General features: G+C 48.7%; 1 protein-coding gene across 2 annotated transcripts in view; it reads left to right on the top strand.

The window, feature by feature from the left end:
- The first annotated feature begins 3,303 nt into the window (after positions 1–3,303).
- Positions 3,304–12,176, top strand: part of ZNF398 (zinc finger protein 398) — a 30,488-nt gene continuing 21,615 nt past the window's right edge. Inside the window, exons 1-2 of one of the 2 annotated variants that reach the window (XM_039253911.1) lie at positions 3,304–3,632; positions 8,270–8,665. In XM_039253911.1, the coding sequence (XP_039109842.1) occupies positions 3,609–3,632; positions 8,270–8,665 (420 nt within the window). In that variant the 5' untranslated portion in view covers positions 3,304–3,608. Of the gene's footprint in view, positions 3,633–5,677; positions 5,757–8,269; positions 8,666–12,176 lie in introns of those variants that run through there. The other variant, XM_039253910.1, reaches the window with a different exon arrangement.

Consider the following 12,176-nt stretch of genomic DNA (forward strand, 5'->3'; position numbering starts at 1 on the left):
TACAACACATATAGGATAAATCATCTTTTTTTTCTTCTTTAAGTTTATCTATTTTGAAAGACAGAGTCGCTCAGGAAGAGCAGAGAGAGAAGAGGTGAAGAGAAAGTCCTAAGCAGGCTCCACACTGACAGGCCATAGTCCAACATGGTTCTCAAGAACCACGAGATCATGAACTCGAGTTGAAATCAAGAGTTTGATGTTTAACCAACTGAGCCATCCAGGTGCCCCTGATAAATCATCTTTGTGTCATGATTTAAAACATAAAGACAGAGGGGCATCTGGGTGGCTCAGTTGGTTAAGCATCCGACTTTGCTCAGGTCACGATCTCGTGGTTCGTGGGTTCGAGCCCCATGTTGGGCTCTGTGCTGACAGCCAGCTCAGAGCCTGGAGCCTGTTTCAGATTCTGTGTCTGCCTCTGTCTCTGACCCTCCCCTGCTAATGCTGTCTGTCTCAGAAATAAATTTTTTTTAATGTTTTATTTATTTCTAGGAGAGAGAGAGAGAGACAGCGTGAGCAGGGGAGGGTCAGAGAGAGAGGGAGTCACAGACTTAAACAGGCTCCAGGCTCTGAGCTGGCAGTCAGCACAGAGCCCGACACGGGGCTCGAACCCACGAACCGCGAGATCACGACCCAAGCGAAAGTCGGACGCTTAACCGACTAAGCCCTCCAGGTGCCCCTTAGAAATAAATTTTTTAAAAATAATTAAGAAAAATAAAAAATTGAGACAGAATTAAAAAAAAGGAGAATGTTTAGATAAAATGAGACACCCAGAATACATTTGTTCTCTCTAAATAACCAACTATTCAAGAATGGTTTATTTTTTTTTAATTTTTTTTTATGTTTTATTTATTTCTGAGAGAGAGAGAGACAGCGTGAGCAGGGGAGGGTCAGAGAGAGAGAGGAAGACACAGAATCTGAAGCAGGCTCCAGGCTCTGGGCTGGCAGCACAGAGCCCGACAAGGGGCTCGAACCCACAAACCATGAGATCATGACCTGAGCCGAAGTTGGATGCTTAACCGACTGAGCCACCCAGGCGCCCCAAGAATGGTTTTCATAAGACAATATCTCATGGTTTGGGATCTGTGAAGGCTAACGCTTTTTAAAGCTTGTAGAAATAATTGCAATATGTTAATAACCATTTCAGCAGTTGAAGAGAAAGAATTTTTGAGATTTGCTGAAGCTATGGATTCTAAATATTAATTTATCTTAGAAAACATTCCTTAAAACCGTTCCTGGGTTTATATTTTGTTATATACAAACAGGTTAATGAAAATGTTAAATACACTCCCAAAATATATGGTTTGACATATTCCTTGGTGAAGGATTCTTGTGTCTCACACAGTGAATCTGACTTTGAGAAATATTTATGGAATATAAAGTCATATAGACCAATGCATGAAATTATCATTGACTACAGAACGCATATGGTAAAAGGCTATGAACACAAACATATTGTAATTTGTTCACACCCTACAGTTTTATATTCAGAAAATGGTCATAGCTTAAAAAGATGTAACAAAAAATGACTGGCTGCAAGCAGAAAGGTTGTAGACACTTCTGTAATTTTTCTTCAGTGAATAACAAATTATATGATATACAAGAGATTGTGAAATTGTCATATACATATACAAGATACTTAAACAAGGTGAAATAACAGTTATTACGTCTTTGAAAGGGTAACAAATAACGCCTTAATTCTGTATTTCCCAAGGAACATTACCAATGTAGCAAGACTTACTAATAACCAATGGTTGATTACACAAAAAGCAGTTTGCTTATTGGAACTTGATGTATAAATTGATGTGCCTTAAGAGTGTAAGTATTTCCTGCATGATCCCTGCTGAAAAGTTCTTCCTCTGATTCTACTCCAGGGAAGATCCTGAAATTGGTGCATACAAGGTAAGCTACAGATGGAACTTGGATTATTTTCTTAACTTGAAAGGTAATTAAATTGCTCCATTGTCACATTTCTAGATTCAAACTTTAAGGACACATTTATTTCCAGTGATTGTGTATAGTGGCAAGAACAGACAAAAATATTACAAATTAGAACCTAAATAAATGAGTGTAACCGTCTTAAAACCTGGTTCTGAAAGTATCATGTGTCTTGAAAATGCACAAAACTTCAGTCGGTGACATTGCTTCAATGGAACCCGATCATTGCCGAAGAAATTATCAAGGCCAACAATTATAAAGGAACGAAATTTTTACCATCATCAGTTCCTATTAGCTGAAGAAACACAATAAACTGGTGGCAGTATTACCATATTATACTGGCAGATGTCGCCTTGCTATTACTTGAAGCTCAGTTGAATGTAGCTTATTTAGTGATGCAAATGAACCTGTTTTTTGGCCTTAGGAGCATCCAGGAGTCGCCAGGGCTGAGAAGTTACTGTTTTTACCTTATCCGGCCAAACTTTAAAATTTAAACCGCTACGTTTTTAATAATAAAATCGTAAAAAATGAGTTCCCAAGAAAATTCGTGATTTTTTCTTTTTTTTTTAAAAACTCTGTTACGGTGACATTCTCGTTTAGAGAGTAGCAATTTTTTTTACAAACATTCACCACTTGACCGAAATATATTTTCAGGTATAGCTAGTCTAAAAGTAGTTTGTATACCGTAGAGCAGGTGCCCCGACAGGATAGTTCTCGTACTTCTGGGATTTATTGTTACTTTGGCCGTTGCGGGCATTGACCTGATTCCTGTTGAAATACAGGTTTGGGAGGGTTTTCATCCATGGTGAGCATGTTTGAAACGAAGGCTGTGCTAGAAACTCAGGCTTATGTGGTTGTCCTAACACACACGGCCTCCATAGGTAACACTCGCTCTCTCCCGTCCTGAACGCAGCAAACCACAACCTCAATAATCCGAGACTGCAGGCTTCAGTTTCGGTCCTAACACGGGCCACAGGAGACGTGAGCCGCTCCCCCTTGTCAGCCACATTTGCTGTTTCTGCAAACGACGGACGTCTCTTCATCGCAGATTTGTGCCTCTCGGTCACTCATTGTAACGCAGCGGCTCGCTCCGGCCGGCCTGGCTCTCGCACTCAGCCCACCGCCACCTTTCCAAATTGGGCTGTCCTGCCGCCGGTGCGCGTCCCACCGTGCGGTCCCCGCTAACCCGGCCCCCAGGAAGAAAGGCGCTCCCCGAAAAGAGCCCTGGTTTGGAGCTGGATCCTGAGCTCCTGAGAAAGCCTCCGCGGGGCAGCGAGAAAACAGACGCCTCGGGCGCCGCCGCCGCCGGGGCGGAAGTGGCCGCCGGGGCCGGCAGGGGGCGCGCTGCGGAAGCGGGCGGGCGGCGCGTCTAGGCCGGAGCCGTTTCCAGGGTGCGCTCGGTGGCCACAAAGCGCCAGCTGAGGGGCTGCTGCGGGCCGAGCGCCGCTGAGCCTGCCCGCCTCCTAGCTTCACCGGCCGGCCGCCGTGCCTCCGCCGCGTCCCCGCATCCCGAACAGCCGCGCGAGTCCGGGCAGGGAAGGCAGAGCCGGGCGGGCGCCGCCTGCGCAGACACCCGGAGCCGGCCTGCGTGGGGCCGCGCGGCGGCGGCGGCGGCAGCGGCGGCAGCGGCGGCAGCGACTCCGACTCCGGCCCGGGCCGGACAGCGCAGGGCCATGGCCGAGGCGGCCCCGGCTCCGGTAAGAGCGGCCCGCGCGCCGAGCGCCGCGAGCCCGGGACGGTCTGGGCGCCTGGGGCTCCGCGCCGCGGCCCCGAGGGAGGGGAGGAGGACGGGAAGCCCGGCCTGTCAGGCGCGGGGCCCCCGCGCAAGGGCGCTCCCGGGGTCGCGCCGGCCGGGAAGGGCCTGAGGCGCCGAGCGGGGACTCCGACGCGGAGTTCGGGTCCGGGGGGGTGGTTCGCGCCCCCTCCTCCGTCGCCTCCGGTGCGAGGCCCCGGGCTCCTCCTTCGCATTTGGACGTTTAGAGCGCGTCTTCCGCTAGTGGAAAAGGAATGAGTGAAGAGGGGCGCCTCCCGCCTGGTGTCAGCACCCCGCGGCCGCCGGACGCGCGGCGGTGAGCCGGGAGAATCAGCCATTCTCCGGCCCTGGCAGCCGCCCGCCCGGAAGCGCCGTGCGGGCGGCCCACCTGAGCCCCGCACAGCCGCGGCTGCGGCGGGGACCGTAGCGCCCCGGGCGGGACGAAGGACTGCGCGAGCACCCGGGGCCCCAGCGCCCGGCAGATGACAATGCGCGCCACCCGAGGCCCTCCGTCTGTGCTGGTGCGGCTTCCGAGGACGAGAAGCCCTTACGTGTGTTTATTCACTCGGCGGCTGTTTCCCGCAGGCCCGCGGCCGGCCAGGCCCTTCTCCCGGTTGCTAGGGCCGCACAGATGACCAACAGAGTCCCTGCGCACGACAGCCACGTAGAACGAGCAGGGACCGGCCCAGTAGCATAGGACCCAAACGGATGCCTTGGATTTTGTCCGCTAAGAAGCCTTTGGTCGCCCCACGGAGAGCCGTTTTAAAGGGTCAGGAGCCCGAATGGGCCATCGAGTCCCTGGAAAGTGAGGAGGAAAAGAGGGAGCAGTAGCAGTGGGGTGGCAAGTAGGGTAGAGAGGAACGCAGTCTCTGCTCTTGGGTCTGTTTTCCTTTTTCCAATTTTTTTTTTTTTTTTAACCATGGTAGAGATGAGCAATTCTCTATGCCAACCCTATCTATAGAAATATAGTGGAAACTGCATCTGTAACTTTAAGTTTTCTGGTAGTGGCATTTAAAAAGTTAAAAAAAAAAAGGTGAAATTAATTTTAATTTGATTGTATTTTATTTAATCCAATGCGGAGGAAATATTTCGGTGTGTAACCAACATTGAGAATTTTTTTGTGGGGGGCAGGGGACGCCTGGGTGGCTCAGTAGATTAAGTGTCTGACTGTTGGTTTTGGCCCAAGTCAGGATCTCAAGGTTTTGTGAGTTTGAGCCCTCCCAATCTGGCTCTCAAGCAGAGCCTGCTAAGGATTTTCTCTGTCCTTCTCTCTCTCTGCCCCTCCGCCACATGCGTTGTCTCTGTCTCTCTCAAATAAATAAACTTAAAAAAAAAAAAGAATTTCAGAGCACACACTAGTTGGGAGAGAGGGGCAGAGGGAGAATCCCAAACAAGCTCCCTGCTCAGTGCGGAACGGAATCTCAGGACCGTGAGATCATGACCTGACCCAAAATCAAGAATCAGATGCTCAACTGACTGAGCCACCCAGGTGCCCCCAATATTATGTATCCCCCCCCCCATACTAAGTCTGCAAAATCTGGTGTGTACTTTATACTTCCAGCACATCCCAATCACAATAACCACATTTCAAGTGCTAATGGCCACACGTGGTTACCATATTGAATGGTGGGGTCTGACTTACTGGAGAAGAATTAGGAGAGATTGAGCTACTGACCATAAAAAAGGGAAAAGAACAATGTCCCTGAAAGGGTGGAAAGAGTTGGCATTCAGAGCATAAGCGGAGAGATTAGTTTTAAATAGGATGCAACCTTTTCCTGTGGGAAGGAAGGAAGAAAGCGTGGACTAAGTTACTGACAGGTTTGAAGTGAGAAGGGTATGGGGGAAAAGGAGAAAGTTGAGAGAGTTTCAGCCTAATTACTCCAATTTTCTTCTCAAAGTCAGAGGCCGTGTTGTCCCCTGAGATTGAGGGGGCCTGCAGGGGACAAATGTCACTGCTCCATGTGTGCTCTCCACACCACCAGCATCAACATCACCTGGAAGCTTGTTGAAAATGCAGAATCTCTGCTTTCCTCCCGGACCTACTGAATCAAAGTCTGCATTTTTTAAGGTTATTTATTTTAGAGGGAGAACGAGCAAGCACGAGAGGGGGAGGGGCAGAGGGAAGGAGAGAGAATCCCAAGCAGGCTCTGCACTGTCCGCGCTGAGCCAGATGTGGGGCCCGATCTCATTACCTGTGAGAGCATGACCTGAGCTGAAATCGAGAGTCGGACACTCAACCATCAAAGTCTGCATTTTAACAAGATCTGCATATGATTCTTGTGCTTGTTAGTTTGAGAGGCGCTGTATTAGTAGTTTAAGGGGTGTTTGGCGGGGCAGGGGGGTTGCACTCGCCCCTGTATGGAATGGGAAGAGATGCCTGGGGGGCACCAGGCGGTGTTGAGTTCCTGCTGAGCTTAGAGACCACTGGTGTGTGGTGACACGCGTGTTCTCTGTCATGTGACTTCCTTTAGTACGGTTGACCAGCTTGCTCAGAGGAACAGAGAAGTAAAGATGAGACTGATTCAGAGCTGGAGCAGGTGAGGCAGAAAGACAGACAGGGGTTGGAGGTGGTTGAAATGATCCCCGAGGAAGGAAAGCAAGCCTGGAACAGGCTGGTGAGCCCGGAGCAAACGGCATGGGCAGGGGTGTAGTGGGATTGCAGAGCAGGTGTGGGTGAGCTGCAGAGATGGAAGGTTGTGGCCAGGGAGTGGGTTATCAAATTCATAGTTGCAAGGCTTTGTAGAGGTCATTTTGGTCCAGCCTCCCCTGTGTTGTAAGTTTGAGGATTCCCTTCTTCCTTCCTTTAATTTTGGAGAGGCCATGAGCTGGGGAGAGGGGCAGAAGGAGGGAGAGAGAGAGAGAAAGTATTTTTTTAATGTTTATTTATTTTTGAGAGAGTGCATGCAGGGGAGGGGCAGAGAGTGGGGGACAGAGGATCCCAAGCTGGCTCTGCGTTGACAGCAGTGAGCCCGATGTGGGGCTCGAACCCAAGAACTGCAAGATCATGACCTGAGAAGTCGGATGATGAGAGAGAAAGTCTTAAGCAGGCTCCACACTCAGCACGGGGCTCTGTCTCATGACCCTGGGATCATGACCTGAGCCAAAAGTAAGAGCTGGACACTCAACAGACTGACCCACCAGGTTCCCTGGAATTTCTTTTTTTAAATATACATTTTTTTTTTTTACATTTTATTTATTTTTGAGAGACAGAGTAAGACAGAGTATGAGTGGGGGAGGGGCAGAGAGAGAAAGAGACACAGAATCTGAAACAGGCTCCAGGCCCTGAGCAAGCATTCAGCACAGAGCCTGACGCGGGGCTCGAACCCACGAACCGTGAGATCATGACCTGAGCCAAAGTCGGACGCTTAACCGACTGAGCCACTCAGGCGCCCCTAAATATACATTTTGTTACACAGCATTTTCAGTGATGGGGCAGCCTGGTATTTTCTTGGAAAAATCTAGTTTCAAAAATTATTTATGTAGAACAGAGTTTACCTGCCTAAAAATTCCATGTTGGTTCTAGTTCTGCCCCCTGGAATAAATGCAATATAATATCTAAAATATTAAACGTTAAATAAAAAATTATAATGTTCTGGGGGGGTGCCTGGGTGGCTCAGTCATTTAAGTGTCCAACTTCAGCTCAGGTCATGATCTCACAGTTCATGAGTTTGAGCCCTGCATCAGGCTCTGTGCTGACAGCTCAGAGCCTGGAGCCTGCTGCAGATTCTGTGTCTCCCTCTCTCTCTGCCCCTCCCCCTCTCACACTCTGTCTATCTCTCAAAAATGAATAAACATTTAAAAAGTTTTTTTTTTTAATTTTTTTTTAAATTTATTTCTAGGAGAGAGAGAGACAGCATGAGCAGGGGAGGGTCAGAGAGAGAGGGAGATACAGACTCTGAAACAGGCTCCAGGCTCTGAGCTGGCAGTCAGCACAGAGCCCGATGCGGGGCTCGAACCCACGAACCGCGAGATCATGACCTAAGCGAAAGTCGGACTCTTAACCGACGAAGCCACCCAGGCGCCCCACATTTAAAAAGTTTTTTAAAAAAATTTTTAATAAAAAATGTCTGTTCTGCTTTCTGTTTTATAACCATCAAATATTTGAAAATATGTTTTCTCCATACTCAGTATTCTCAGCTTTTTAAAGTATTACTGAATGGTATGGTGTGGCTTGTAAGCAGGGTGGTGGGTGGGGCCAGAGCATAAATCAATAAAGGATTTACCAGAGGGCAGTGAGTCCAGAGAAACCTAGAAAGATCTGGTGCACGTAGGCCTTTTCCAGAAATAAAGGATGCAACCCGAGCCTCAGGACAACTGGCTTGAGAGCATAGCATCTCCAGGGCTAGGCCAGGCTAGCTCTGAATCCACTTTTCACACACTGTCTTACTTATTTCATCCCTGAACCACCAATAGGAGGCCTCTTGACTTTTGATGCGGACGAGCTTTTGCAGGCAGTACTAAAACTCTGTTTAGATGAATCACAGCTGGTTAACCAGCTAACCAGTGCTTCTCTGATTTTAGCTTGGCTTAGGGTTTCCTTTCCACACTCAGTGTCTTGTCTCCTCTCTCCACTGCACGCAGACTGCTGAATGGGACTCTGAATGCCTTACCTCCCTGCAGCCCCTCCCTCTTCCCACGCCCCCGGCAGCAAACGAAGCACCCCTGCAGACCGCAGCCATCTCCCTGTGGACCGTGGTGGCCGCCGTGCAGGCCATCGAGAGGAAGGTGGACGTCCACAGCCGCCGCCTCCTGACCCTGGAGGGGCGGACGGGGACGGCCGAGAAGAAGCTGGCCAGCTGCGAGAAGACCGTGGCGGAGCTGGGGAACCAGCTGGATGGCAAGTGGGCCGTGCTGGGGACGCTGCTGCAGGAGTACGGGCTGTTGCAGAGGCGGCTGGAGAACTTGGAGAACCTGCTGAGAAACAGAAACTTCTGGATCCTGCGCCTGCCGCCGGGGATTAAAGGGGATATCCCAAAGGTAATCCCCTCGCCGCGTCTGGGTGGAAAGTGGTCCCACTAGTCTTTAGACCGGCAGTAAGGCATCCTGTCGGCCAGTCAGGCTAAAGGAACAGTGACGTTGGTTTTTGTTCATCTGTTTGGGGGAACATTTCATGTTCAATTTAGCGATAATTTAAGTGTCAGACCTAAGAGTAGAAAACTTTCCAATTCAGAGTTGGCTACCTGGCAGATAGACTTTTTTTCCTCTCTTTAGCTTCCTCCTGTCCTTTTTTTGAGTCCCTTTTGTCTTCGTTAACCTGTCTGCTTCATTCTTGGTGTGGAAGCCAAAGTCAATATCATTTCAATCAGCCTGTTTGCATTTGTTGGTAATTCTGGTGAAAAGAGTGGTATGGGGGAAGAGCTGGAGAGGAAATGGTTAATATAAGGGTTTGGACTCTCTGTAGGTCTAGGATTGGATTGGTGTGATCCGCCCTTCAGCACCCTTTCTGGAAGTATGCTGTGGTATTAGGGCCCAGGGGCCCTTCTGGAGGGAATCGCCCATAGACCAAAGGAAAATAAACATCATTCTTAAGCTATGGGACACAGCCTCAGGCATCTGGATTTCCTGAGCACATACTGGGTACTGAGTATCTATATCCTGGAGGCATAGTACTGAACAATTCTGTAAGCTTCCTGGAGCTTAAATTTTAGTGGAGAAAGAAAAAAGATATAAACAGACAAGAAAATAAATCCATTTAGGGGCGCCTGGGTGGCTTAGTCAGTTAAGCGACCGACTTTCGCTCAGGTCATGATCTCGCGGTTCGTGGGTTCAAGCCCCGCGTCGGGCTCTGTGCTGACTGCCAGCTCAGAGCCTGGAGCCTGTTTCAGAATATGTATCACACTCTCTCTCTGACCCTCCCCTGCTCACGCTGTCTCTCTCTCTCTCTCTCCTAGAAATAAAACATTAAAAAAAAAAAAAGAAAAAAAATCCATTTAGGTGCAAGTAGGTAAAAAAATAAAAGTGCTATTAGGTGATTTATTTTTTGGTGGGTTTTCAGATAAGCTCTCATAAAGGTGCTAATATTTAGGCTGAGACTGAATGATAGGAAGGACCCAGCTGTGAGAAGATCTGAGGAAGAACTTTCTAGGCGGAGAGAATGCCCGCTGCAAAGTCCTGAAGACAGACAGACCCGGACCACTGAGGGCGAGGGGAAAGGCCCACTAGCTGGTATGCAGTGGAGACATAGGCCTGTGCCTAGAGAAATAGAGGGGGGTTGCGTCATTTAGGGCAGTGTTTCTCAGCCCTGACTGTACATAGCGATCACCTGAGGGCGTTTTCCATTTCGGTGGGCAGCACACCTACAGATTCTGACTCAGTGGGTCCCGGATGGGGCCAAAACATGAATAATTCTTGGAACTCCATAGTGGAGTCTATTGTGCAGCTGGGGTTGTGAATCACTGAAGTAGGGGGCTCGACACCAAGGTAAGGAATAGGTTTTATCTTGGGCATAATGGAAAGAAATTGAGGGATTATTTTGAACCGGTCACCTTGGCTGCTCTGTAGGAGCTGGATCAAGGAGGTAAGAACAGAAGCAGGGAGAAAACAAGAGGCAGCTGCAGTAGTGGGAGGGCTGTGAGTGGCTTGGGTGAAGGTAGCCGTGGTGGAGTCAGGCAGTGGGCAGATTCAGGACTTTGGTGAAGATGCTGGGGAGGGGTCCCGGCTGGAAGTTAATGGTAATGAAGAACGAAGGACAACGATAAGTTTAAATTTACTGTGCGATAATTTACGTAGGGCTTGTTCAAAGTGCCTTGGTCATTTTAATAGGAACCCTCACTTGCCCGAGACCTTTTCATTACTGAAAATAAATAATAGAGTAGTATAGTGACCCAGCTAGCTCGAGAGTGGATGCTCTTAACCACCTTACGTTTACTGATCCCAAGGCTTTTGGCTCGAAGAACCAGACGGATGGTGGTGACATTTGCTGAGTTGGGGTCTGTCTTGAGGAGTGGGAAGGAATCAGAGGCTCTCTTTTGGCAGTATTAGGTTTGAGATGCCTGTGATGCAGTCAGGAGAGATGTTAAGTGGTCCCCGCGGCTCAAAGAAGAGAAATATTTGGCAGCCATTGGTGCCCAGACCCTGTTGAAAGTCCTGAGACAGGAGGTGATTGCCTCAGGAGAAAGAGCCCGAACACCATGCTCGGCAAAGGGGACTGAGAGGCATGGCCACCGAGGTGGAACGAGATGGAACGTACGTGGCATCACCGGACAAGGAGAAAAAGCATTCAGGGAGAACGCTGTCATTTGGGTTGCATGTTACTGAGAGGTCTAGAAAGATGCGGACAGAGTACGATTTGGCAACACAGACCTTGCCGGGGACCTTGCCAAGATGCAGGGCATAGAAGTCTAGAAAGGGGCAGGTTGAAGAGTGAGTGGGAAGAGAGAAAAGGGAGAGGATGATGCCTCTTTCCAGGTTTTCGGGGAGGAAGGTCAGAGTTAGCATCTGATAGAGAGCCTTCCCCGGTGAGGGGTACTCGTGTGTCTGGAGCCTCTCCAGGATTCTGCGGGGAAATCTGTATTAGTGCTGCCATCAGATTTGTAGCTAAGGGAAGTTCCAGTGTGTATCCGTCGTCTTACCTGGATAACTCTCCATCTTCAACTCCAAAATCATATGTAAGACAATCTGATTTTCTTTAAGACTTCTTCATGAAGTTGGGGCACCTGGGTGGCTCAGTCGGTTAAGCGTCCAGCTACGGCTCAGGTCATGATCTCATGGTTCATGGTTTCAAGCCCTGCGTCAGGCTCTGTGCTGACAGCTCAGAGCCTGGAGCCTGTTTCAGATTCTGTGTCTCCCTCTCTCTTCTCCCTCCCCCACACGTGCTCTGTCTCTCTGTGTCTCAAAAATAAAAAACACAAAAAAATTTTTTAAAAAGATTTCTTCATGAAATAACATATTGAAGATTTATTAGCTTTAAATATGGGAAGTAAAATTTGTGTCTTTGGTTTGTTGAAAAAAATCTTATTCTGTCCTTATTATTCTTTTTTTTATGTTTGTTTATTTCTTTTCGAGACTGAGAGACCGAGCTAGGGAAGGGCAGAAGGAGAGAGAACCCAAAGCAGACTCCTCACTGTCAGCACAGAGCATGACTCGGGGCTCAAACTCATGAACCAGGAGATCACGACCTGAGTGAAAGTTAAGATGCTTAACCGACTGAGCCCCCCAGGTGCCCCTGTCCTTACTTCTGAGTGCCAAGTTCAGAATAATTTTCCCTCAGTTTTCTTCTTACTTTCAATATTAAATTGTGGTAAAATGTGTACAACATAAATGTACCGTTTTTGCCATGTTGAAACGCAGTTTAGTGGTTAGTACATTGTGCAACTATCACTGCCATGCATCTCCAAAACTTCCCAAAATGAAACTCTGTCCCCAATAAACCCTGACCCCTCAGCCCTTCTCTCCCAGCCCCTGGCGCCCACCGTCCTGCTTTCTATCTCTGTGAATTTGACTCTTTTGGGTCCCTCATATAAATGAGACCATATGCTATTTGTCCTTT

This window comes from Hyaena hyaena, unplaced genomic scaffold (genome assembly GCF_003009895.1).
Source record: "Hyaena hyaena isolate Hyena2069 unplaced genomic scaffold, ASM300989v1 scaffold_471, whole genome shotgun sequence".
Classification (NCBI taxonomy): domain Eukaryota; kingdom Metazoa; phylum Chordata; class Mammalia; order Carnivora; family Hyaenidae; genus Hyaena; species Hyaena hyaena.